This window comes from Neovison vison, chromosome 2 (assembly GCF_020171115.1).
Source record: "Neovison vison isolate M4711 chromosome 2, ASM_NN_V1, whole genome shotgun sequence".
In the NCBI taxonomy this organism is placed as follows: domain Eukaryota; kingdom Metazoa; phylum Chordata; class Mammalia; order Carnivora; family Mustelidae; genus Neogale; species Neogale vison.
In genome coordinates this window covers 207864679-207891286 of record NC_058092.1, presented here as the reverse complement: position 1 = coordinate 207891286, position 26608 = coordinate 207864679, and the positions used below count along the sequence as shown (strand labels likewise).

The 26608-nt window shown below is 35.9% G+C and overlaps 1 protein-coding gene and 1 pseudogene across 1 annotated transcript in view; both read right to left on the bottom strand.

The window, feature by feature from the left end:
• Positions 1 to 322: 322 nt before the first annotated feature.
• The window catches only part of HELLS (helicase, lymphoid specific), a 40137-nt gene continuing 13851 nt past the window's right edge, over positions 323 to 26608 (bottom strand). Inside the window, exons 5-22 of the mRNA XM_044240144.1 lie at positions 26528 to 26564; positions 26373 to 26437; positions 23575 to 23616; positions 20542 to 20766; positions 20010 to 20192; positions 19219 to 19362; positions 15991 to 16187; positions 15700 to 15796; positions 15034 to 15195; positions 13818 to 13957; positions 13595 to 13733; positions 12894 to 12977; positions 12694 to 12813; positions 9902 to 10018; positions 9441 to 9600; positions 7358 to 7454; positions 7188 to 7264; positions 323 to 892 (exon numbers count right to left, since the gene is read on the bottom strand). Of these exons, the coding sequence (XP_044096079.1) occupies positions 798 to 892; positions 7188 to 7264; positions 7358 to 7454; positions 9441 to 9600; positions 9902 to 10018; positions 12694 to 12813; positions 12894 to 12977; positions 13595 to 13733; positions 13818 to 13957; positions 15034 to 15195; positions 15700 to 15796; positions 15991 to 16187; positions 19219 to 19362; positions 20010 to 20192; positions 20542 to 20766; positions 23575 to 23616; positions 26373 to 26437; positions 26528 to 26564 (2181 nt within the window). The 3' untranslated portion in view covers positions 323 to 797. The remainder of the gene's footprint in view (positions 893 to 7187; positions 7265 to 7357; positions 7455 to 9440; positions 9601 to 9901; positions 10019 to 12693; positions 12814 to 12893; positions 12978 to 13594; positions 13734 to 13817; positions 13958 to 15033; positions 15196 to 15699; positions 15797 to 15990; positions 16188 to 19218; positions 19363 to 20009; positions 20193 to 20541; positions 20767 to 23574; positions 23617 to 26372; positions 26438 to 26527; positions 26565 to 26608) is intronic.
• LOC122901438 lies at positions 17092 to 17176 on the bottom strand (annotated as a pseudogene).

Here is a 26608-nt window from a genome sequence, read left to right as displayed (position 1 = left end):
TTACATTACTTACATTCCTACATTCTGTTTTCCTCTCTCAGGTAATATTTACTCCTCCTACTATACATTTTCAAGGTCTCTTCTTCCTTGTTCTATTCTTTGTTTTTTTGCGTGACATACTACCACTTCTTTTATCAAGACCCTACAGTTTTTTCAAAAGCCTGCGCTGCAAGAACCAATGTCCAATTGAAATCTTTATATATGTGTAGAGTACTAATGAATAAAATCAAGTCAACATAATATTGAATAACAACGCCAGTCAAGATGTTTGTTATTATTTCACCTGAGCCATTATTTTTCTGAAAAAAATAATCTGATGAGATCATCTTATAACAAACATTTATTTGGTAAACTATTTTATAGAAATAGGCCCTAAAATCAAACAATTTCTTATTTAAACAACAGAAAGTATAATCCCAATCTTTCCCCCATTGAAGCCTACTCCATAACTGAAGTACCCCAAACCCATGAACTGTACTGCTAAAAGCGGGGAAAAAGACATTAAACTTCCACAGGAAGACTGTATAAATCTGGCAGTGGTTAAGTACACATCAGCCTGTACCCAAAAATATTACTGAGCCTGAAAAATTAACGGAAAATCTAAAGTTACTATGAATACTCTTTTGTTCTTAATAAGGCTCAGAGAATTACCACCTACTGATTATGCAATGGTACAAGAGTCATTATGTAAACTGATACAATCAAAAGGGTAAAGTGGATAATCTGAATTTTAAAACCAATATAGGTAAATCACTAGATGTAAACAAGAACTTTAAAAGATAGTCTTTAGCTCCACTTTAAAACAAACATTCAGGACTGGAATCCTCAGAATTTTCTAGAATCTTGAAAATCCCCATCTTCTCTTTAATCGGTCCTGAGGCATTCATTTGATCTAAGAGAAAAATATATAAACAAGGATTTATTTTTTTAAAAAGTTACAAACCTAAAAATGAATCTTAAAAGAGACGTCCAACATATTGTTATGAGAAGAGTCATCTGGCCAAAGTTTAAAAACCTACAGGAATGTGGGACTTTATTCCTTAATCAATAGTCAACATAGCAAAAGTGAGAAAGTAAAGCATACTCCTCTTATTACAATGAGAACTGGCATCTAGGGAATAGATAAACATCAGTTTGCTAATCAAAATCACTTCTGAATTTAAGATACACAGGTTTAGAGCACCAATTTACAATTACATTCGGAGATGTTTTAAAAAACAAAACAAAACAGAGGCACCTGGGTGGCTCAGAGAGTTAAGCCTCTGCCTTTGGCTCAGGTCATGATCTCAAGGTCCTGGGATCAACTCCCACATTGGGCTCTCTGCTCAGCAGGGAGCCTGCTTCCCCTCCCCCTTCTGCCTGCCTCTGTCTGCTTGTGATCTGTCATATATATTAAAAAAAAAAAAAAGGAAAGAAAGAAAGCCCAATCGTGATTAGTTTAAAAGCTGGAAAGCAAGATACCATGAAAATTTATCTTCATACACGCCCCTCACTGCTAATATGTGGTCTTTTATGTCTTTGTTTATGGAATCTCTACTGATTTTGAATGCTGTTACTCCAATTTCTTTGGATGTTGAAGCATCTTTGAATGTTAACTGCCACTTCTTTCCTGGTAACTGCCTGCTCAAGTTGTCCATTTTTCTTGCTGACTTAGTTATCTATATGTAATAAACACTTCCTGTCTGTTATGTGTTGCACATATTTCTGTGGTTTGTCGCTCATCTCTGCTTATGTTATCATCTGTATTTATACAAGTCTTTAATGTAATAAAATCTATCAATCTATTCATTTAATTTTGTACCTTAACAATTATTTCCCTGTTCTAAAAATCATACAAATATATTCCTCTGTTCGAAATAAATTCATCAGAGAAAGACAATTATCATATGATCTCTCTGATATGAGGAATTTGAGAGGCAGGATGGGTGTGGTGGTAAGGAGGGAGGGAAAAAATGAAAAAAGATGGGACCAGGGAGGGAGAAAAACCATAAAAGCCTCTAAATCTCAGGAAACAAACTGAGGGTTGCTGAGGTGTGGGGGAAGGATAGGGTGGCTGGGTTATGAACACTGGGGAGGGTATGTGCTATGGTGAGTGCTATGAATTGTGGAAGACTAATGATTCACAGACCTGTACCCCTGAAACAAATAATACATTATATGTTAATTAACAAAAAAAAAGTTTTGCTCTTAATATTTAGGTTTTCTCCAATTAGATTAACCTATCTAGACTGTGTCACTGAGCATGATATGAAGTCTCCCAGCTGTTGGTTAGAAATGTCCCCGCATCATGTATTTGAATAACAGGAATTTCCCCTCTCTAGTTTAAATTGCCATTTCTGTCATTCACTGATTTTCCACACAAGTTTGGTTGGCTTTCTCAATCTGCCAAACCACTGGTTCATTTATCTTATCATATCCTAATTCTAGTCTTGGTTATTGTGACCTTTAAATTATGTCTTAATACATGATATGCGATACTTTGTGGTTCTTAAAAATTGTCTTGGCTGTTGGCCCTTTTCCACATAAATTTTTAAAACTGCCTGTCATAGTTCTTTAAAAAGAGTCATACTGGAGCTTTAATTAGGAAGTCATATAAGAAATGTAAGTTAAGGGGCGCCTGGGTGGCTCAGTGGGTTAAAGCCTCTGCCTTCAGCTCGGGTCATGATCCCAGGGTCCTGGGATCGAGCCCCGCATCGGGCTCTCTGCTCAGCAGGGAGCCTGCTTCCTCCTCTCTCTCTGCTTGCCTCTCTGCCTACTTGTGATCTCTGTCTGTCCAATAAATAATAAATAAAATCTTTAAAAAAAAAAAAAAAGAAATGTAAGTTAAGTTGGGGAATAGCAACTTATATTTTAACACATACACATTTCACTATATTCATCATTCACATCCATGAATACAGTTAAATATGTACATTTGTTCAGTCCTATGTTTCATAATTTTGCCCATAATGGCCTTAAAGAAATTGTTCCACTTAATCCTAGGCATGTTACGTTTTGTAGTTACTGGAAGCTTCTTATTTTCAAAATAATTACTGCTGATACACATACTATTAATTTTTTTTCATGAGTTTTTAAAATTTATTTGAAAGAGAGAATGAGAGTGGGGAGGGCCAGAGAAGCAGACTCCCCGCTAATCAGGGAGCCTGATGCGGGACTTGATCCTGGGACTCTAGGATCATGACCTGAAGGCAGTCGCTTAACCAAATGAGCCACCCAGGTGCCTCACACATACTATTAATTAATAGCAACCTTCTTGAATGCTATCTAAACACTTCTCAATTCCCTTATGTTCTATGGAGATGATTATACCCCCCTGTAAGAATTAAGTACTACTTAATTTACTTTTAAAGTACTTAATTAACTACTTAAAGTACTTTTAAGGGTAAAATTAAATACTACTCCCCTAAACCTTTTATTATTTTATAGTGTTAGGACTTCCTTATAAATTGTGCAATATTGTATACTGTACAGTGGGAGTGAGAGCGGTTATCTTTGAATGCTCTTGATTTTAGTAACTTACTGGATAGATGCATTTTACCAGATAAACAACATTCCTCTCCCTGTCTAGTTTAAGAAATATGAGGTGATTATGATGTTATCTCAAGTGGGTTTTCAGTATCTAGTTCTCCTTTATTCAGATAATGCAAATAGTTTCAAATATTATACCATCTTTACATTCCTTCTATACAACTGATTTTTTTTAAGATTTCCCCCCATTTTTAAATTAATTATTTTTATTAACATATAATATATTATGTGCCCCAGGGGTACAGGTCTGTGAATCATCAGGCTTATACACTTTACAGCACTCATCATATCACATACCCTCCCCAAACCCAACCACCCACTCCATATAAGATTTTTATTTTTTAGTCATCTCTACACTTAATGTGGGTCAAGATCACCTATAGATCAAGATCAAGAGATGCATACTCCACAGACTGAGCCAGCTGGGCACCCCATATAACTGATTTTTATTTAATAATGTACTTAAAATTTGGCCATAGGGCTTTATCTTTCTCATTTTCCTGAACTATTTGAAAACTAAAATAAACACGCAAACATCCCAGAATATGGGCTCCTGGGTGGCTCAGTCAATTGGATGTCTGCCTTCAGTTCAGGTCATGATCCCAGAATCCTGGGATTGAGCCCCCCATCAGGCTCCCTGCTCCTCCCTTTGTTTGTGCTCTCACTCTGTCAAATAAATCAGTAAAATCTTAAAACAAAAAACAACAAAGTCCAGAATGGCGGGGCGCCTGGGTGGCTCAGTGGGTTAAAACCTCTGCCTTCCGCTCGGGTCATGATACCAGGGTCCTGGGATCAAGCCCCGCATTGGGCTCTCTGCCTACTTGAGATCTGTCAAATAAAGAAATCAAATCTTAAAAAAAAAAAAAATCTGGAATAGCTAAAAATTATTTTGAAAAAGAACAAAATTGGATTCACTCACAATTTCAAAACTGACCACAAAGCTATAATAATCAAGAATGTGTGGCAGTGGCATAGGATTGACAAACAGATCAAGGGGCCAGAGTTGGAAGTACAAAAATAAACCGTTACATTCATGATCAACTGACTTTCAGTAAAATTGCTAAGGCAATTCATTAGGGAAAGAATAATCTTTTCAACAAATGGTGCTGGGACAACTGAGTAACAACATGCACAAAAAATTTAGACCTTTACCTCATACTCTACAGAAAAATTAATTCAAATACAACAACTAAAACTGTAACTCTTTAAAGACAACACGATGACCCTTGCTAGGCAAAGATTACTTAGAGATGACATCAAAATCATGAGCGGTAACAAAAAAAATAAACTGGACTTTATAAAACTTAAATATTTTTGACCTTCAAAAGACACTACTTAAGAAAAATGCAAGACAAGGAGTGCCTGGCTGGCCCAGAAGGTACAGCATGTGACTCTTGATCTCAGGGTCAGGAGTTCAAGCCCCATACTAGGCACAGAATTTAGTTTAAAAAAAAAAAAAAAAGAACAACAACAACGAACATGCAAGCTAAGCTACAGGCTGGGAGGAAGTATCTGCAGAACATGTATCAGATAAAGGACTTATATCTTGAATATATAAAGACTTCTTTCAACTCAATGATAAGAAGACAAAGAGCACAATTTTAAAAAGAGCTATTTGAAACAAAGTTAAAGACATCAAGAAATTAAACCCAGTGATGTGCTCATAAATGTTTAACTAGTTCCCCTGATGCGCTGTCCCATCAAAAGGCCCTAATTTGTAGTTTTTTCCTATCTCCATGGTATTAAATATCCCTATCATCATCAACACCAAGCTAGCAACATAACAGTGTTGAACTAGGATTGGGAAAAGATGTGCAGAGTACAGCATTATACACTATTTCCACTATACAAATATAATACAATCAAGAGCATAGATACTCGTAATATGTTAATAATATAATCAGGAAATGATGTTTTAAATATTTATTGCATTTGTTTTCAAGATTATTTATGGTTACTATGATAGACATCAATTCATTATTCTAAAGACTGATAAATAAAAGAAGCAACTTATCCTGCCTCACCTGTATGGACTGTATCCTCTATAGAATAACCAAATAATTGATAAGGAAAAGTTTTTAATAAACTAATTCTAACTAATGAAGGAATAACAAAAGAGGAAATATCACAATTTTTGCAATCTTTCAGGAAATAATGGTTCTAAACAATCATCATCAATGGATACTAAAACCAACAGGTCGAACAGAAGGGCAGAAAACTTTTTAAGATCAGCCTGAATCAGCTGACCAATCCTAGCTCACTAAAAATAAGAAACTCAGATATATGTACTCCCTGGAAGGATTTTTAACTCTGACGACAGCTGTTTTGGCTGCTAAGGTACCATCCAGACTAAGAAAGACACAGAAATGTCAGGACCATGTGAACCACAGCCACATTGGCAAGCACCAGAAGCACCCAGGAAGCCAAGGTCATCAACTTCAACAACTATCACCCAGGTTACTTTGGAAAAGTTGGTATGGCACAATACTGCTTTAAAAGGAATCAGAGCTTCTGCACATCTGCAACCTTGATAAATTGGACCCTGTCAGTAAGCAAACACTGGTAAATGCTGCCAAAGAACAAGATTAGAGCTGATCCTATCGTTCGATGATGAAATTCGATCAAGCTACAGAGTTCTGGGATGGGGAAAGTTCCTAAAGCAGCTTGACATCATAGAAGGCCAAATTCTTTAGCAGAACAGCTGAGAATATTAATGGTGTGTGGGCATCGGGGGCTGGGGAGGGTGGGCGCTGTGTCCTGGTAGCTTGAAGCCACATGGAAGGAGCCTCATTAAATGCTAACAAGTGCTCTTCTCAAAGAGAATGAACAAAGTATTCCTAAGAAATGGAACCTAGATCTAATTAAGCTTGTACAGCTACATATATAGCTATTTACACTTTTCAGAAAATAAGTAGATTGGGGAAAAAAATCAAAGGACAACACAAAAGGGTTTAAAAAAAAAAAAAACCAACAACAGCCAATTCCAGAATGCAGGTCATTGCACAGAGCAAATAATCTAGTTTTTGTCAAAGACTTGGAAAAAAAGTGAGGAAGGTGTTATAGAAGAAAAGAGACAAAGTCAACAATGAAATTTGGATCCTGATTCTAACTGTAAAGACCACTGGAGAAATCTCAATATGGCCTAGGTAAAGGATATCAAAAGTAAAACTTTTGATAAAAGTTTTACTGCCAATATTCTTAAATGTAATAATGTAATGACATAGTGACTATATTTAAAGAGAGGTTCTTCTTGGTAAAAGATGCCTGAGTAAAAGATGGGTAAAATCTCATGATTTTAAGATTCTGACAAGAGAATTACGAGAAAAGATTGGTTAAATGCTGTGGACTAGTGGCTGAATGAATTACATAAAGGGGTACATTAAATATTACTACTCTCTCTTTTATTTTTTTAAAAATTTTATTTATTTATTTGACAGAGAGAGATCACAAGTAGGCAGAGAGGCAGGCAGAGAGTGAGAGAGGAGGAAGCAGGCTCCCTGCTGAGCAGAGAGCCCGATGAGGGACTCCATCCCAGGACCCTGAGATCATGACCTAAGCCGAAGGCAGCGGCTTAACCCACTGAGCCACCCAGGCGCCCACTACTCTTTTAAAATGTCTGTTTCACTTTCCCTTAAAGAAAGTAAAAGCATGATACTTGCCAATGAGATCACTTCGATCTAGCAATAACTCCAGATCTTTATCACTAATGACCTTCTCTCTTGATCCTTTTACTTCCCTGTAAGAAAACAAAATATTCAAGTCCATACGATAAATCAAAACTGTGAATTACATTTTTGTAAAAAATGTATATTTTTAAGCAAAATCATACCTTTCATAATCTCTAGATTTTAATAATTCCATTAATTCCTTAGGGTCTAAGAAGTTCTTAGATTGATTTAATCCAGACTGACCACCTTTGAAATGATCTAGAAAAAATGTTCAGGAAATTAGAAACACTGAAAATCACTTTTAAAACCAAAATATACTACATTACACACCAATCAGAATGTCTTATGTTAAAAAGAAAAGGCAAAATCAAGTGTTGATAAGGATAAAAAGCAATCATAACTCTCATACTTTCATGGCAGAAGTGTAAAATGGTATGTCCACTTAGGACAAAGTTTAGTGGAGGAAACTACACCCACCCAAAGACCACGAACAAATAAAGGCGTATGTCCACAAACAGTTGTACAAGAGCAGCTTTTTCATAAAAACAAAAATCTGGAAAACAATTTACATGTCAACCAACTTAAGAATGGATACATGAGGGGCACCTGGATGACTCAGTCTTTCAAATAAATAAAATCTTAAAAAAAAGATGGTGGGGAATTTGCTGGTATAGAGACCTAAACTAGGTTGGCATGACTATAAACATGCATGAAGAAAAACACTGGTGTTTAGATGAGCAGAGGGGCAAAGAAAACCATCCAGGACAATACTTTCAAAGTGCCATATCCTCAATTCTGTCATGGGAATTTGGCATGATGTTAATGCTTATTCCTGATAAGAGATTGCCTGTCGAAAGTCTTCAAGAAAATGTCAAGTTGCTTCTTACTAGTCCAGTATATTAAGTATTAAAGATATGTTGAAGTAGTGCTATTAAAAAAAATGTTTACTCGGTTGAACTCAGTATTTCAAAAAATATTTGGCTCTGTAGAATGTCCATTTCATCATTTCAAACCTAGTATTTTTCAAATACTGTGTTTTTGTTTTTTAAGAGAGGGAGAGAGGGTTGTGGGGGCAGAGGAAAAGGGAGAGAGAACAGGCTCTGCGTGCAGCACAGAACGCAGTGTGTGGCTCAATCGTACGACTCTGAGATCATGACCTGAGCTGAAATCAAGAGTGGAGTGCTTAACTGACTGACCCAGGCACAGATACAGTGTTTTCTTAAACTGGAAAAGATTCCGAGAGGTAGGGAAAGTAAAGTAAGTGAGGCATTGGTATTTTATATTTTATTCCCTAAGATTCTTTGGAGAAGTTCTACTTCTATTCGTTCAATATAAAATTCTATTCAGATAAATTAGCTTCAGGGCTATGTTAAAAAAAAAGTTGAAAAAATCTGTAAGTTATGAAGCCTAGAGAAATGGGAAAATGATAATGTTGAAAATCACTATTCAATTGTTTTATGCTACTTTTCCTACCTGCTCTCTACTTGAAAATACTTTCTCCAGTGTATCTGATTTTGAGGGAGATATGGTTTAGGTTTTAGAAATCTTTAATTTGACTTGCTGGAACATTTAGATTGTGTTAGAATTTACATTGGAGGAAAAAAGAAGAACTTTTCTAGGGGTGCCTGGGGGGCTCAGTGGGTCAAAGCCTCTGCCTTCGGCCCAGGCAGGTCTGACCTGGGATCCCAGGACCCTGGGATCGAGCCCCGCATCGGGCTCTCTGCTCGGCAGGGAGGCTGCTTCCTCCTCTCTCTCTGCCTGCCTCTCTGCCTACTTGTGATCTCTGTCTGTCAAATAAATAAATAAAATCTTTAAAATAAATTAAAAAAAAAGATGAATACCCAACCTTTGAGCCAACATAGATGGAACTGCAGGGGATTATGCCAAGTAAGTCAAGCAGAGAAAGACAATTATATGGTTTCACTCATATGTGGAACATAAGAAATACCATGGAGGACCATAGGGGAGGCAGAGAACTCTGAAAGAGGAGCAATCAGAGAGGGAGGTGAACCATGAGTGACTTAAGAATCCCGGGAAACAAACTGACATTTCACAGGGAAGGCAGGTGGGGGGGATGGGGTGACATGGTGATGGGTATTAAAGAGGACACATGCTGTGATGAGCACTGGGTGTTATACAGAACTAATGAGTCACTGAACACTACATAAAAACTAATGATGTACTACATAGTAGTTAACTGAACATAATAAAAAAGAATATTAAAAAATATTAAGTATAATTTACTTTTGTGGATGATCAACTTTTCCAGTTTCCTTTTAGCAGCTGCTCTTTCCACAATTTTCTGATCGATAGTATTTGCTGTGACAAGACGATATACAACAACTGGCTTTGTCTGACCAATTCTATGACATCTATCCTGGGCCTGAAGATCAGACTGGGGATTCTTAAAGTGAAAAGAAAAATAATATTTAATAGTTTAACTTTAAAGTTATTTAAACTCCTATTGAAGTTAAATGCATGATCCAATCAGAATCTGTCAAAGTGTCTTAACTCATTTTAGATTTCTAGAATAGTTTCAATGATAAAACATATTCAAGACTTTACAAACAGGGCACCTGATAATGATTGTTGTCTTAAGATGGAATACCTTTTACAAACAGATAAAGAAAACCGCAAAGCATACAATGAAAGATAAAAAATTCAGAATGGAAATATAACAGCATATTGCTATACTTCCAACTTACCCAATCACTATCATAAATGATAACTGTATCTGCTGCAGTCAAATTAATGCCCAGGCCACCAGCTCGTGTACTTACTAAGAAGATAAACACATCCCGATCTGTGTTGAAGCTGTGCATCTAAAAGCAAGGGGAGAAAAAAGGTAAACTTAAGGAAAGAAACTGTTACACCTAGAATGTGGATATTGTGCTGCCTGTGGAGCAACCATCTTATAACCATGTGTTTATAGCAAAGGAGTGGGGACAGCAATGCCAAGGGATATAATAAGCCAGCATTCCTTTTTTTAAGATTTTATTTATTTATTTGACAGAGAGACAGAGTACATGTAGGCAGAGCACGCAGAGGGAGAGGCAGGTGAGAATTCTACTACTGAACCACCAATGCAATGCAGAGGCAGAGGCAGAGGCAGAGGCAGAAGCAGGCTCCCCAGTGTGCAGGGAGACTGATGTGGGGCTCAATCCCAGGACACTGGGATCATGACCTGAGGCAAAGGCAGCCATTTAACCGACTAAGCCACCCAGGTGCCCCAATAAGCCAGAACTCTTCAAACTAGGTATGAATTCTTCAGATGTGGAATAAATAAACACTGAAAACCCAGAAGTCATGAAAGTTGGGGGGAAAAAAAATGATTTGCTGAAAAGAGAAAGTTATCAAGACTTCCCATTCATGAAATTTAAAAATCGTTAAACATTACCTACTGCCCAGGCTAAGACTGTAACCCTGGGAAACTCCATCAATTTGATCTTCAGAGGGGCTTGAGACCAGGTAGCTCAAGCCAATCACATAGATACATCATGCCTATATGACTAACCCTCAATGGAAACCACGGACAGCAAGGCTCAGATGAGCTTCCCTGGCTTACTTCAGATGTGCAATTATAAATTGCTGCTGGGAGAATTTAGTGCTGTCTATGTGACCTCACTGAAAAGTCACATCTAGTTTCTCCTAGACTTCACCCTACAACTTTTCTTTTTGTTAGTTTTAATCTGTATCCTTTCACTGTATTAAATCATAGCTATGAGCACTAGAAATAAAGAAAAGAGAACTTTAGCCAAAAGAACTGAGGAGGGAAACTGTTTTTAATTACAGCAATTAAAAGATGTACCCATAGGAAACCGAATCAGTCATTTAGACCTAGGAGCAATTATGTTAACATATTAAACATCTGCTTATGTTACCTTCATTTGTTTTCCAAGCCCCTCTTTTATTAAGGATATTTTTGTTGGGGTGCTTGGATGGCTCAGTCAGTTAAGTGTCTGCCTTCAGTTCAGGTCATGATCCCAGAGTACTGGGATGGAGCCCTGCATCAGGCTCCCTGCTCTGTGGGAGCCTGCTTCTCCCCCACCCCCTCTGCCGCTCCCCCTGCTTATGCTCTCTCTCTAAGAAATTTAAAAAAAAAAAAAAAAAAAAGGACAAAGAAAAATAAATTGAAGGAAGAATACCTAATGTTATTTAAAAAAAAAAAAAAAAAAAGTCTAGACTAACCTCTCTTAAAAATCTTAAAAACATAGTGACCAAAACATCAACTAAAACTCCAAGTGGTTTCCAGTGGATGGGGTAGGCAGGAAAAGTGGGTTCCTTGAGAGGGGGCATGAGAGAACTTGCTGAGCTGATGTTAAGTTTGCATTCATCAAAACTCAGAAAATGTACACTTGACTTTATGCACTTCATGATACGTAAAATTCACCCCAAAAGACAAAATACGCCGGAATAATAGAAGGGAATTATTATCTATAATTTATTTTAAAGTTCTCCCCAAAAGATAAAATGTTAAATGGATACAGAAATAGACTGATTCTGTATCACAAGCATATGACCCAAAAAAATAGTATAAGCTTAATGACAGGTTCTCGGATTTATAGATGTTCCTATAAAACTCTTTCAACTGCTTAGATTTTAAATTTTCAGTGAAATGTTAGGGTAGAAATAAGAGCCAAAATCAGGAGGGAAAAAAAGTATTGTTCTCTCAATATTCTTACAGTGGTAGTGAAGTAAAGTTGGACCAGAAAAATATATAACTTAAGAAACATTAAGGGGCGCTTTGATGGCTCAGTTGTTAAGCATCTCACTTTGGCTCAGGTCATGAATCCCAGAGTCCTGGGACTGAGCCCCACATCAGGCTCCCTGCTCAGCAGGAAGCCTGTTTCTCCCTCCCCCTGCTTATACTTGCTCTCTTGCTATGTCTCTTGATGTCAGATAAATAAATAAATAAATAAATAAATATCTTTTTGGAAAATTAAGACTGACTAATACTAAATAAAAATGTTTGTGTTTGGGGCGCCTAGGTGGCTCAGTGGGTTCAGCCTCTGCTTTTGGCTCAGGTCATGATCTTGGGGTCCTGGGATTGAGCCCTGCATCGGGCTCTCTGCTTGGTGTGAAGCCTGCTCCCCCCCCCCCCGTGATCTCTGTCTGTCAAATAAATAAATAAAATATTTTAAAAAATCAGTTTAGGGACGCCTGGGTGGCTCAGTTGGTTAAGCAGCTGCCTTCGGCTCAGGTCATGATCCCAGCGTCCTGGGATCGAGTCCCACATCGGGCTCCTTGCTTGGCAGGGAGCTTGCTTCCCCCTCTGACTCCGTCTGCCATTCTGTCTGCCTGTGCTCGCTCTCTCCCCCCCCAGCTCTCTGATAAATAAATCTTAAAAAAAAAAAAAATCAGTTTAAAAAAAATGTCTGTGTTTGAGCCTACTACAAGGTTTTTAGTCTATCAATTTGTGATTCTACTCTGAACATTACTTTAGAAACCTAGATAGTTACAAAAGATCATTTGGTATGTATGACTGAAGTAATCTTACATTTTTTTCTCTCTCTGAATAAGACATGGTTCCATCAAGCCTGCTAAAGTTAAAATTTCTGAAGTGGCAATAATCCATCAAAATGTCCAACATTCTTGTCATTTGTGAAAAAAGCAGCACCTGAAATTTAAATATATCTTAGTATCCATACCAATTAATACAGGTAATTAAATAATCAAAAATCCGATCAAAAGTACCACCTTGTGCCCTCTGGCTTTTAGTTCTGGCAGCATTCGATCCAAAATTAAGAATTTCCCAGAATTTGTTATCAATTCTTCATCAATCTTAAAAGCAGAGAAGGAACAGAAAAAACAGTTACAATAATTACCAATAATCTGTTTTTGTCAAAATAAAATCTAGGTAAATAGTTCATTCTCAATGACAAGTCTCCATAAAACTTTAAAAAACAAACTGACCTTATCAACTGATCTTTTTAAATCAGAAGACAATTCTTTCTCAAGGAAAGACATACTCTGGAATTTAAAATGGGGGCAACTGAATGGCTCAGTTGGTTAAGTGTCTGTCTCTTTATTTCAGCTCAAGTCATGATCTCAGCTTCATGAGATTAAGCCCCACATAGGGCTCTACATGGAGGATGGAGCCTGCTTAAGATTCTCTCCCTTGCTCAACATTGAGCGCACACTCTCTCTCAAAAAATAAATAAAATGAACGATTTCACAAAAAATTAATCTAAGCCCAACCTTGAACTATCCTTCTCACTCCTCTCCCAGAGGCTTTATAATAAGAGAATGTTAAGTTTAAACTTACAGCACAAATGTCGATTTCTCTTAAAGATTTATTTATTTAAGGGGGAGCAGGAGAAAGGGTGGGGAGGGAGGAATGGGAGGGACAGAGGGTTAGTTACAGAAATCAAAATAGTACATTATTAAATGGTATTCACCTTAAACTCTTGTGTGACCGGGTCTATAGGGTACTCAATCAAATATGGATGATTACAGCACTTACGAAGGAGCATCATTATATTCTGCAGCTTCAGATTAACCTCAGATTCTATAGGGATATTTGTTTCCACAACAGCTCTATCAAAAACATAATCCATGAATGTGAGAAATACAAAAAGTATCTCGATTTAAAGAACACTTAAATTTATTTTAAACTCACACCTTTCTCGGTCTACTTCTGGCTGCATCTGACTGATCAATTTTTCCAATTCATTAGGGAAATCATCTATTTTGCTGTAATTTATTGACTTTCTAGTTCTCCGTCTTGGTCGTCCAGTGGGACTTAGCTCTACAGTTTCTTTCTAAAAGTAAATAATTAAAAAGGAATATATGTTAAAGAACCTATACACTTAAATTCTAAATACATAAAAGTGGACTGTAATATTTTTACGTGCAAATGTTTTAAGCTATAAAGAAAAAAATAATTTTCTTTCATTATCAAGTTTAGGGATTTCCAAAGGCACAAAATCAAGGCTCCATAAACTTTGGCCACGTGCAAATGTGATCATATTAAGTCTAAGTATTTTAAACACTTATGAAAGTATCAGAGCATTATAGTAAATGCCTCCGTATCTCAGTGGAAAAAATTAAGGATGGATAGAATTGTTTTGAACTTACATAAAAGAATTTAGTAACTTAGGGTTAAGTTAAGGAGCACCACATATCTGCATTAGAGAACATTTCTTTGGACTGGTATAACACTGCAATGAAATTCCTCACAATAAGCAATTATTATAAATTTCTAATAGCTCAAAAACCAGATCCTCTCTTTAATTATAATAAAAATTGGGGAACAGAATCTAAAGGTTAAACAAAACAGAAATGTACAGAACCATAAATGTCTTGAAAAATAGATTGGTACATGGTATACAGCACAAAGTCTAGACATTTAAACAAAATTTAAGGGTCCCCTAATCTTTTAAGATAATCACATTCTACTTTAATGTAATATGGTGGGTAATGAAAGAAGATATTTCTTTCAAATAAGGTATTCTGTTACATTTTTAGAGACCAGTAACCTCCTATAAAGGGATTGTGTATGGGGGACTGGTCTAGCTGGGAAACTTGTATATTGTGTGTGCCTATTATTTCCTAGTCCATCCCCACATAGCATAATTTGGGTTAATCTGGGATAGGAATAAAAAATTTTAACAAACATTCCAGATAACTATAAAGCAATTAATGCATGAACCATCACCTGAATTTTAGTAGGATCACAGAATTATTAGAAGACAACTTTCGTTACTGCTTTATACTCTAGTTAGAAATGCATATTCTGTAAGTCCTAAAAACAGGTGATAAGATCTAAGACTGAAATTAACCAAGGAATTTCCAATACCAACTGTTATTTCCAGTTTATGTCAAAGCCATACTCTACCTCACTGCATCCAAACATGTTTGCAATTGTACGGTTCACAATAGCTGTATAAAAGATCTCTTGTTTCTTTGAAAGTGGTGCATAAACAACTACTTCTCGTTTTGGAGGAACTTCAAGAGCAACATCAGATTTTAGTCTTCTCAGTAAGAAAGGTGTTAGAATCTAAAATTTAAACATGAATAAACGTATGTGAATTCGTATGCTTTCAGGCAATACTCTCTCCACACACCTCTTAATCCCTTCTTTCTCTTTTTTCCTTTAAAAGTACTATCAAGTCTTGGGTGCCTGCCTGGCTCAGAGGCTCAGGTCATGGTCTCAGGGTCCTGGAATCAAGCCCCACATGGGGCTCTCTGTTCAGCAGGGAGCCTGTTTCCCCCTCTCCCTATCCCTGCCTCTCTGCCTACTTGTGATCTCTCTCTGTCAAATAAATAAATAATCTTTAAATAAATAAATAAATAGATAGCTAGATAGATAAGTAAATAAATAAAAATACTATCAAGTCTTGAAAAATGAAGAGTCCCCTACCCCCTTTAGATTTAACTTACTCCCTTGCTCTTCTCCCAGCCCTAGAGGTCACTTTTTAAAAATCTATTACAAAAAAAAAAATCTATGCAGTTCCTTTTTCATTCTGAGTCCACAGTAAGCAGAATAAGACAAAGTCACAACCTGGTGCAGCATATGCAATACGTTCTGTTCTCTTTCTTTAGCAATAATATCTTCAGCAGTTTCAGAAAGACTAGTGATATCAAACCAAGATTCAAAGCTGTAAGAGAAAAAAATGATTACAACTTAACCTACGCCACAAATCAATTATATTAACATATATATACCACAAAGAAGTTGCCAAAAAGCTATCATTTTTAATCCAACTACCTAGGAGAAAGGAATTAATTTTGACTAAGAGCAGATTTGAGGTTAGAAAAATATAGAAAATAGTTAAATAACTGGCTTACCTACCTTTTCAAGTCATCAAATACATCTGGCAACAAAAAGTTTAGCAATGACCAAAGTTCTGATAAATTGTTTTGCAAGGGAGTACCAGTCAAAAGAAGTTTGTTATCTGCATTGAATCGTTTTAACTCCCTGATTAGACGGCATTTCATGTTCTTAATTCTGTGTCCTTCATCTACTATTAAGTATTTCCAATAGCAGTGCTAGAAAAGGAATTTAGGGAAAAACTTTAAAATGATGATCTTACAATTTTTTTTAAAAACAATTCTAAAAATAAAACTTCTTTGGGAATGGATGTTCAATTTTATCAAATGGCATTTCTGTATCTATTGAGATGGTCATGTTTTCTTCTGATCTACTAAAAGGATAAATAAATCTCCTAAAACTAATGCATACTTTTGTTCCTAAAATAGACTTCCCTTGGCTATGAACTAATAAAGTCCACCTGCTATAATGTATTTAAATATTTTCTATTCACATTCTTTATTCAGGCAGTCTGGGGACACCTGGGCAGTACAACTAGTTGTGTGTCCTACTTGATTTTGGCTCAGGTCGTGCGATGGAGCCCCGCACTGGGCTCTGCACTCAGTGTGGAGTCCGCCTGAGATTCTTTCCTTCTTCCTCTACCCCTCCCACTCGTGCTCCCTCTCATTCTCTCTCCCTAAAAATAAATCTTAAAAGAAACGCGGAAAAAAAAAAAAAAAAACCAGTCCGTGGTTTCCCTGGGTAATGCTTTATCAGGTTTTGATTAGTGTTATACTAGATTCCTAAAAAAGAACTAAAGTGCCACATGCTCTGAAACATTAAATATTGGAATTTTCATTCTTGAGACCCTCATCTGGAATGGACATTCTAATCTGATGGTGTTCTCAGTTTCTTAATATAATTACTGATTTGTTTAGGCTTTGCCTTTCTTCTGGGGGCAGTTTTAGTAATTTCTATCCTCACAGAAAGCCATCCATCTACTTTCAGTAAGTTGTCATAAAAATAATTTTAATTTCTCATTTTTCAAAACCTTGTTAAAAAAAAGAAAGCAAAAACAACAAAACTACAATCTTACTCTGAGCATCATCAACTCAAAGGAGGAAAAAAAGGCAAAACAACAACAAAAATCTTCCTCTCATTTTTCAATTAGCAATAATCGTACCTCGGATAAACCTCACTGGCTACAATACTGCCACTGCACAAAGCTTCTTACTCTCATTTTTATTATTTGTGCTTTCTCTTTTATTTTGATCAGGCAGTCTTAAGGTTCACCTATTTTGCTGTTTAAAAATGCAAAAATATGGGGGCGCCTGGGTGGCTCAGTGGGTTAAGCCGCTGCCTTCGGCTCGGGTCATGATCCCGGGGTCCTGGGATCGAGTCCCACGTCGGGCTCTCCGCTGGGCGGAGAGCCTGCTTTCCTCTCTCTCTCTCTCTCTGCCTGCTTGTGATCTCTCTCTGTCAAATAAATAAATAAAATCTTTAAAAATGCAAAAATATGGACTATTTCTGGGAAATATAAATATCAAGCTGGCAATTGTAGGTATCCTTGGAGAACAAGATTGGCAAACTGGGGGAAAGAACATGAAATGGGACATATTTTGCATTTCATTCTAACAGATTCATAGCAGAATTAAAAAAAAAAAAGTTTTGGGGGGCACCTGGGTGTCTCAGTCATTAAGCATCTGCCTTTGGCTCAGATCATGATCTTAGGGTCCTGGGATTGAGCCCTGCATTGGGCTCCCTGTTCCACGGGAAGCCTGCTTCTCCCTCTTCCACTGCCCCTGCTTGTGTTCCCTCTCTCACGGTCTCTGTCAAATAAATAAATAAAACCTTAAGATTTTTTTTTTTTAAATATTATGACTTTTTTTTTTTTAAAGAAAAAAACAAATTGGGACTGCTTTTGCTGGTAATACCAGATAACCTAAGTAATCTCTCACTGTAAGACATCTACCATAAAAAAGCAAAACAAATATAAATGAATATGTAAACGCAAAGAGAAAACCCAATGCAACAGAAATGAGGATTCTGAAAAATGATTTTGTAAGTTGGATGCCTGGGTGGCTCAGTCGTTAAGTGTCTGCCTTCGGTTCAGGTCATGATCCCAGGATTCTGGGATCAGGCTCCATATTAAGCTCCCTGCTTGGCATCAAGCCTGCTTCTTTCTCCTGCTCCCACTCCTTCTACTTGTGTTCCCTCTCTTGCTATCTTTCTCTGTCAAATAAATAAAATTTTCCAAAAAAAAAAAAAAAAAAAATTTCCTAAGTTAACAGATACTTCTGCTGCCAGTCAGGAATAGGTGCCCTGTACCCTCAAAATGAAGATCCTTAAAATAATGTCCTAAGTTCAGTGAAAGGGAAAATTATAAAAATTCTAACCACTAGCAAATGGAATTGACAATTAAGGCTCATCTGCTCCAATATGGTCAGGGTAGGGAGGTCAAAATAACTAGAAAGGTCATGTTATATTATTCAGTAGAAAACTGAATTTTCAAGACACAATAAATAAATTATATCTATATGCTAACAAAAATACTTAATATAGCAGCAGCATTCTCAGAATTACAACTGCTTTGAAGTCTGTATGCTTTCTTCTACAAGCAGTGTATATCACTTTTATTGTGAAGAAGTAACATAACTGTAATTCATAACCCAAATTTCCACCAGCACAAAGTAAATTCTGATATACCAGACAGAAAAAGGAAAAGTTGTAAATTTAGAACTAAATGTGAAATAGGTGGAGCAGTGATAGAGAAGTGCAAATACCAAAAAATGAACTGAGAGACAATGAGCAAAGGTTAACTTTCCAACTACATAACTTGAGCACTAATTAAGTAGCTACAACATACACTAAAACACCATATAGCCATAAGACAGTCTAAAAATAACTTGTCATCATACATGCTATTCTTATTTAATTAAATTAAATGGGTAAGTTCTATATAAACCACATGTCAGACATATCTGGAACATAGTCTCAGATTAGGTTTATGTCTAGCTGAATTTAACACACTAGAATGATATTATGGCTAGAGGTCAAGGTGCTGTCATTTCAATTTTCTTGTTAAAGACTACAACCTTCTTAATCTGTTAATACCATCTTTTGGTTTCTGAAAGAATCTGTAGAACACAATCCACTGCTTCCATCAGGGGGGGAAAAAAAATCAACAAATGCTACCAGATGGTGCGAAAGTGCTATGAACGAAGAAAAATGTGGTTTATGGATCACAAAGAATTCAACAGAGACCAATACCTGTAATGCATTTCGGTCTCTCATGGCTATTTCAAATGAAGTAATTACCACAGGATGAATCTGCAGTGTCCCTTTTCGTCTGTGAATATTCTTTACCAATTTTCGACGTTCCTGCTGGGTCCCATGATATAGCATAGTAGGAATCTAAAAGATTTTTATATTGATTTGTAACAAACTTAAGGACAAAATACAAATTATTAACAATTTGGAAAATACAAAATTTATCATTAAGGAGAAAAAAGATGATTAATCTTAGCTCTATTTTTCTATAGCAAAATGAGTCAATCACCTCTAATAACTTATTTTACTAATAAAGGAGAATAAAATAAGCCATGAAAACAAATCAAATATAAGGGAAGGATATGGCTAAGACGACATAAATATATGAAAGGAAAACACCACAGTAAGAGAAGTAATTTCTACCTATGTCAGTCTTATGTGAATGAAATTATCCAATGCACTGAAAATCATTCAGGGGTATTTTTGGCAAATACTTGAGATTACTAATACCTACTCTTACGTATACACTTAACATGGATTTTGCTAACCTTTGAAAAATAATTCAACTAGGGATTCCTAGCTGGCTCAGTCAGAGGAGCATGCAACTCTTGACCTTGGGGTCATGAATTCAAGCCCCACACTGGGTTAGAGATTACTTAAAAAAACTTAAAACAAAAAACACAACCCCCAAGATGAAGTACAAAAATCAATTATAATAATAATTTTACAATTCAGGCAACAAAACAATTATAGAAATGATAATATATTCAACAAAAGGAAATGTATCTTACATCTGGTGTAAATCTCTGGAATTCTGCCATCCAATTAGGAAGTGTAGACAAAGGGCCACAGACGAGAAAAGGTCCAGGTACTCCTCTCTGAATCATCAATGCAATTGTAGCAATGCACTGAACAGTCTTTCCCAATCCCATTTCATCTGCTAAAATGCCATTAATTCCATTTTCCCAAAGCATCTGGACAAAACAATACACACTGTATTTAAATTCGGACATAAACACCCGCTGGATTAGCAACAGTTTATTTCTTCTTTTTACCCAATGATAATAATGATAAGATTGACATATTCATGGTTATAATACCTGTGGGAAATTGGTTATCAAAACCATAGACGTGTTGGCAATCTTGAATAAAATACCAAAAATTTAGCCTAGATAAATAAATTTGAAAGTTAAGTATTTACACACAGAATTTCACATTTAATAATGAACTTGGAAGGAACAACTCAAGTTATGTTACAGCACATTAATAGGCTGTTATACAGATATGAACCAATATCTTCTATTAAAATTGAGAATTCATTACCCTAAGCCATTCCATGCCTTCCACTTGGTACCATCGCATCACTCCTCCTGTGAAGTGTTTTGGTTGTTGAAAGGGTACTGGCTGTCCATCACATTTCCGAACTGGGTCAAAAAAGAATTTAGTGTTCTGCCTAACCGTTTGAGACAATCTGTCTTTAATTATAGTATTTGAATCTTTGTTTTTCTGAAGGTCTTCTACACAGAGATTAGAAGAACAACTTTCATTCTGTGAAGAAAAAAAGCTTAATTAGAACATTGATACATAATGCTGCTACCCTCGATTTATCAGAAAATTTAATCAAAATTTACCCAGTCCTATAATCATTAAGTATATAGCAATAAAACCATTTGTTGAATAAAACCTTAGAGATAGTTATCCCCATTCTCTCACAAACGCAAAGCCATTGAAAAAAAAATTCTGAGATAACTCTTACAGATTATAGGCACACACTATTGAAATGACCTTTACAACTATACCTCCCATCCAAACTTTTTAAATGAGCGACTCAAGAATTAAACTATTTTCTTAATAATAATTTCTTTCACCCAAATTAAGAATAATGTCTATAAAATAGAAAGGAAAAAAAAAATCCTTTCAAGGAAACAGGAACATTTACTTCCGTCTAAATTACGTTTGTTGAAGAAAAAGGGGCAAAGTAAATAAAGTTTAAGAACTCCCTACATCACACCTAAGAGTAGCAATTTATCTGTAATGACACGCATTACAAACTTATGATAAATGATAGATTTTACTGGTTAGTGATGTCCACAACTCTTTATTTCACATTTAAGAATGTGAAAACGAGGACTGAGTCAATTCAGATAGAAGTCTTATAAATGAGAAGTCACAAATAATGCTACAATTAGACATTCAACTGGAAAATTACAAACCCTGAATTTTACCATTCCATGCATAAAATTTGTGATGTTCATCATAAAGTCAAAACCAAAACCGTAAAGCTTTTAGAAGAAAACAGAGTATCTTGATAACCTCATGATAATTTATTTCTTAAACAGGACAAAAATGCACTAACTACCAAAGGGGTTGGGGGGAAGCGATAAACTGAGCTACTGTAAAACTTAGAAGTTCTGCTAACTGAAAGACACCATTAAGAAAATGAGTAGGCAAGCCACAAGCTGAAAGAAAATACAGTACATAAATCTGACAAAGAACTTATGCATTGTTAAAGAACTCATATCAACAATAAAAGGGCAGGTAACTCAATAAATGGGCAAAAGATGTGAATAGAAACTTTATAAAAGAAAACATAAAGCCATTAAGAACGTGAAAATATACATTAGCAATTAAGAAAATGCAAAATAAAACCACATAAGATTTATTTCACATTCAGTAAAATGTGAAATTCATTTCATAGTCAGTTAAAATTAAGAAGACTAACAGGAAATGCTGGTAGTAACATCAAGAGAAACTTTTATTTTATTTTTATTTTTCTTAACAGAAACTTTTATACACCGCTGGTGAGAGTAAAATGGTGTGTTTACTTCAGGAAAAGAATTTTCTTATAACTTAAAACATATATTTACAATATGACCCAGCAATTCCATTCCTGGGTATATACTCAAGAACAAGAAAACACGTCCATACAGACTTGTACACAAATTATCACGGCTTATTCATAAGTCACAAACTGGAAACAATTCAAATGCCCATCCAGAGAATGGATAAAGAAATTATAATATTCATTGAATGGAATTTTACTCAGCAATTTTAAAAAAGCTACTAATAAACTCAACAATATAAATGAGTATCAACTATGTTGAGTAACAAGTTAACAGGACATAAAAAATACGTATTTGGATTTTATTTGTATGAAACAGCCTGTGAAAAAGGTTAAAAACTGGGCAAAACTGGTCTTTGAGAAAAGTCAAAAGGTCGTTGCCTCCAGGTTTGGTGGTGGGAAAAATGACTAGCAAGGGATACAAGGGATCTTTCTATCATATGAAAAGGTTCTAGATCCTGATTTGGGTGGTAATTACACGAATGCATACATGTATCAAAATTCATCAGAATTAACATAAGCATGGTACACATTTACTTACTGCATACTATAAAATGGTCAAAATTCCATAGTAAGTCATGGGAAATTAGACTGAAGCTTTATCTTTGAAAATGTAACTAAAGGGGCCCCTGGGTGACTCAGTAGGTTAGAGGTCTGCCTTCAGCTTAGGGTCCTGGGAATAAGCCCTGCCCCACCTGCTCAGTGGGGAGCCTGTTTCCCAGTCTGCCCCTTCCCCCAGCCATGTCCCTCCCACTGCTCATGGGCACGCTCTTAAATAGAATCTTTTAATTAAATAAATATGCAATTATATATTATAAAAAAATGCTTACTCTTATTTATATTTAACATTGTTGAGTTTTAACTGTATCATAATCTAATCCTTATACGGAACAAAGAATAAAAATTAGTGCACTGATATAAGATACAAATTTTGGTCAAAATTATGATGGGCAAAAAGAATAGCTCCCATTTTATAATGTCATCAATTTTCCCAAGAGCCTATTAATCTTTGATAGGTAAGTTAATTTTTATAACCCTTGGTAAGCATTTTCATATGAAATCTTGAACTTGACCTAAGAAATCTTGTACTTGAAGGGCTATGGACAGTGAATACTCAGGTAACAAGGAATCTCTCCAAAGAAAATGGGGATGGGGTGAGAAGTCTTCCCAAATAGATCCAAACACAGTATTTCACGTGAGAAACAAGATTAAACCTCTTAGAGCTTCCACAAGCTGTGGAATATATACACATGGAATGCATTTTGTTATAGGTACTCGCATTACCGCTAAACTCCAAAGGACCCATAAACTAATATTTACACATTAAAGACCATGCAATAGAACACCTTAAGTTGATTATGTAAGTAAGCAGCACGACAGGATAAGAAAGAAGTAATTTTTTTTTTAAGGTTAAGAAATAGAATAGTGAGGAAAAAATGTACAAGAGATTAAAGGAATTAATGATCAGAGAAACAGATATGGCTCCTATATTTAATTTCTCATAAATCTCTTACCTCATTCTCCTTTTTATTTTTTTTAGCCACAGACAAAATTTCCTAGAACATTGAGAAAACAGAAATAAAGTAACAATATACGTAGTTCATTCATTTATTTACTCAACAAGTATTTATTCTGTTCTGTTATATTCTATTCTAATATTCTATAGAATATTCTATTCTGTTATATCTTCATGCCAGGAAATGGGGATAGGCTCTCAAGGTAATTAAAATACAGGACTCAAAACTGGTGGACTCAAGCAAAATTAAGGTTACAGTGTCTTATAAAACTCTGCCTTAGTTAACAATACTTAAAAATTGGGTTATTTGCTCCTAAAATTTCCAGGGTTTTTGTTTTGTTTCTTTTTTAAGCCAAAGCTTACTGAAGAGACTTAAATCCGAATTCACATATGACAATAATCCTCTAGTACAGGGATTGGCAAATATAGCATGTAGACCAACTCCAGCTGGCAAGCTGTTTTTGTAAAGTTTAATTAGAACAAAGTTGAGCATATTTGCTCAGTTTATGACTGCTTATGACTGCTCTCAGGCTACAAAAGGCCAAGTTCAGTGTTGACTAGTTACCCACTCAACTTTTCAAAGCCAACAACTATCTGACCCTGCACAGAAAAGGTTTTCCAAACCCTGCTCTACAGTCTAAGTTGTGGATACTCCTGGTATTTCAGGATTCACTTCCAAATGTATTATAGTCTCAACTCTATCCCACTTTAGGCCTCTGTGGATAGACATCTGAGTTTGTAACTTTGAGCAAGAGGCAAAGACAAATAAATTAAAAATACAGAATAGAAGTGTTCTGATTTTGAAGTACCTACTAGATGCTAAGGGAATGGGGGCACCCAGGTGGCTCAGTGGGTTAAATCCTCAGCCTTCAGCTCAGGTTGTGATTTCAGGTTCCTGGAATCAAACCCCACATCCAGCTCTCTGCTGAGCCGAGAGCCTGCTTCCGCCCACCCCCCAACCCCCACCCGCTGCCTCTCTGCCTACTTGTGATCTCTGTCTGTCAAATAAATAAATAAAATCTTAAAAAAAAGAAAAACAGATGCTAAAGTTATGAAGACAAGCAATACCTGAATGTCACTTCATGAGTTAGGGGAGTATTATATCAAATTATCTGAAAAAGTTATCATCAGGACATAATCATTAAAGATTTAAGTTAGGGTAGGTTTCAAGCAGAGAATAGCATGTTCAGAGGACAAAGGGGATGAAATGGTAGATACTTTCAAGAAACTTCAAATGTATCTTAAACTGAAGTTATGTAGGATGATGGGACACATGAGTTAAGTGGCTGACAAAAATATATATACATACTTACATGTGTTGTCACATGTGTATGTAAAGTACTATTTAAGTATAGATATTCATACCCTAAGGCTGAAGTGATAAAACGAACAGAGCTGTCTTTTAAACTAAGTAAAAATAAATAAATATAATGACTAAGCTAAACCTTCTTGAAAAACAATGTGTGAATCAGTCAAAACAAACCTAATATTATCTATGAAGCACTATTAAAAATTAAACCTTGTAACTCAACTCCTGACCCTCCTTACCTCCTTTTCATTTATATACAAACTGGTAACAAATGTATTTTAAAGTTTTTGAAATTGCCAGGATCTCTCCTGCCTCTGGACGTCTGTCAAAGGTTATTCTAGCAAAGGTTATTCACTCTTCCTAGAACACTCTTCACTACCTTCTCTTTATCTTATTATTTCCCTATTAACTCTCCCCAACCTTTAAATGATTTTACTTTTATGCTTCAAGTCACAACTCAGATGTCACCTTCTAAATGAAAATTTTATGAACTTAGTGCCTCAGTTTAGAGTCCGTTTATAAGCTCAAAAGAGCCCAAATGACTACTTATTTCTCACTGGATGAAAGCGAAGACAAAGACCGTTATCTACTAAGCTCCTTGATCAACTGATCATACACATGTGAGACAAAGTTTGCCCATACCTAATTTGCTACCAACATTTGATAAATGTATAACTGCCTGAATTTCAAGAAGTCTAAGTAATAGTTAAATAATAGTGTTTTTCAAATTGTAGGCTATGTTCATAATCAATCAAATGGGTCTTGACCATTATTTTTAAATGAAAGAAAAAAAGGATAGACCAGCATCAGGTTCCCTTCCCTGCTCAGTGGGCAGTCTGCCTCTCCCTCAAGCTTGTGCTCTCACTCTCTCAAATAAATAAAATCTTTTAAAAATAAAAAATAAGGGGGGGGTTGGGAGAAGGGGGGTAGGGTTATGGACATTGGGGAGGGTATGTGCTTTTGGGTAAATTGGAAGGGGTGGTGAACCATGAGAGACTATGGACTGAAAAACAATCTGAGGGGTTTGAAGTGGCGAAGGGGTGGGAGGTTGGGGTACCAGGTGGTGGGTATTATAGAGGGCACGGCTTGCATGGAGCACTGGGTGTGGTGAAAAAATAATGAATACTGTTTTTCTGAAAATAAATAAATTGGAAAAAGAAAAAAGAAAAAAAAAAAGATAAAAATGACTCTATGATTTCAGTTCCCTAAAGGTCCTCAACAAGGAACAAGAACAAAGTTCTGAAGATCTTCAAGTCATGAGAAATATCTGATAATAGTAACTTTTCATTATAATAGTTTCTAAATAGGCCAAGCTCACATTCCCTTAGCAAACAGGAAGACAGTGCCATTTTCTTCCCTGAAATAGTCCCTTCACAGCCTGAAAAGCCAAGTAAGTAATAGCAATCCATACAGATTTAAATGTGGTTCAAAATCCACAAGTTTTACTCAACAGTGAATATTAGGGGCCCTCCCCACTTAATTTTTACCTCTTTTGACATGACCTCTGAAATATTGTAGGATTCATCTTCTCTTCCTCTCTTCTTTCTCAGGACTATTTAAAAAAATTATTTTATTTTATTTTTGATAGCAATAAAAGTGAAAATATAAACATATCCTTCAAAAGTAGAATAAGGAAGTTTACCTGGATTCTCCTCACTTGCATCAATGGAATTTTTACCCTACAAAACAAGAATTTAGGATATTATTTTTCTAGGGACTTTAT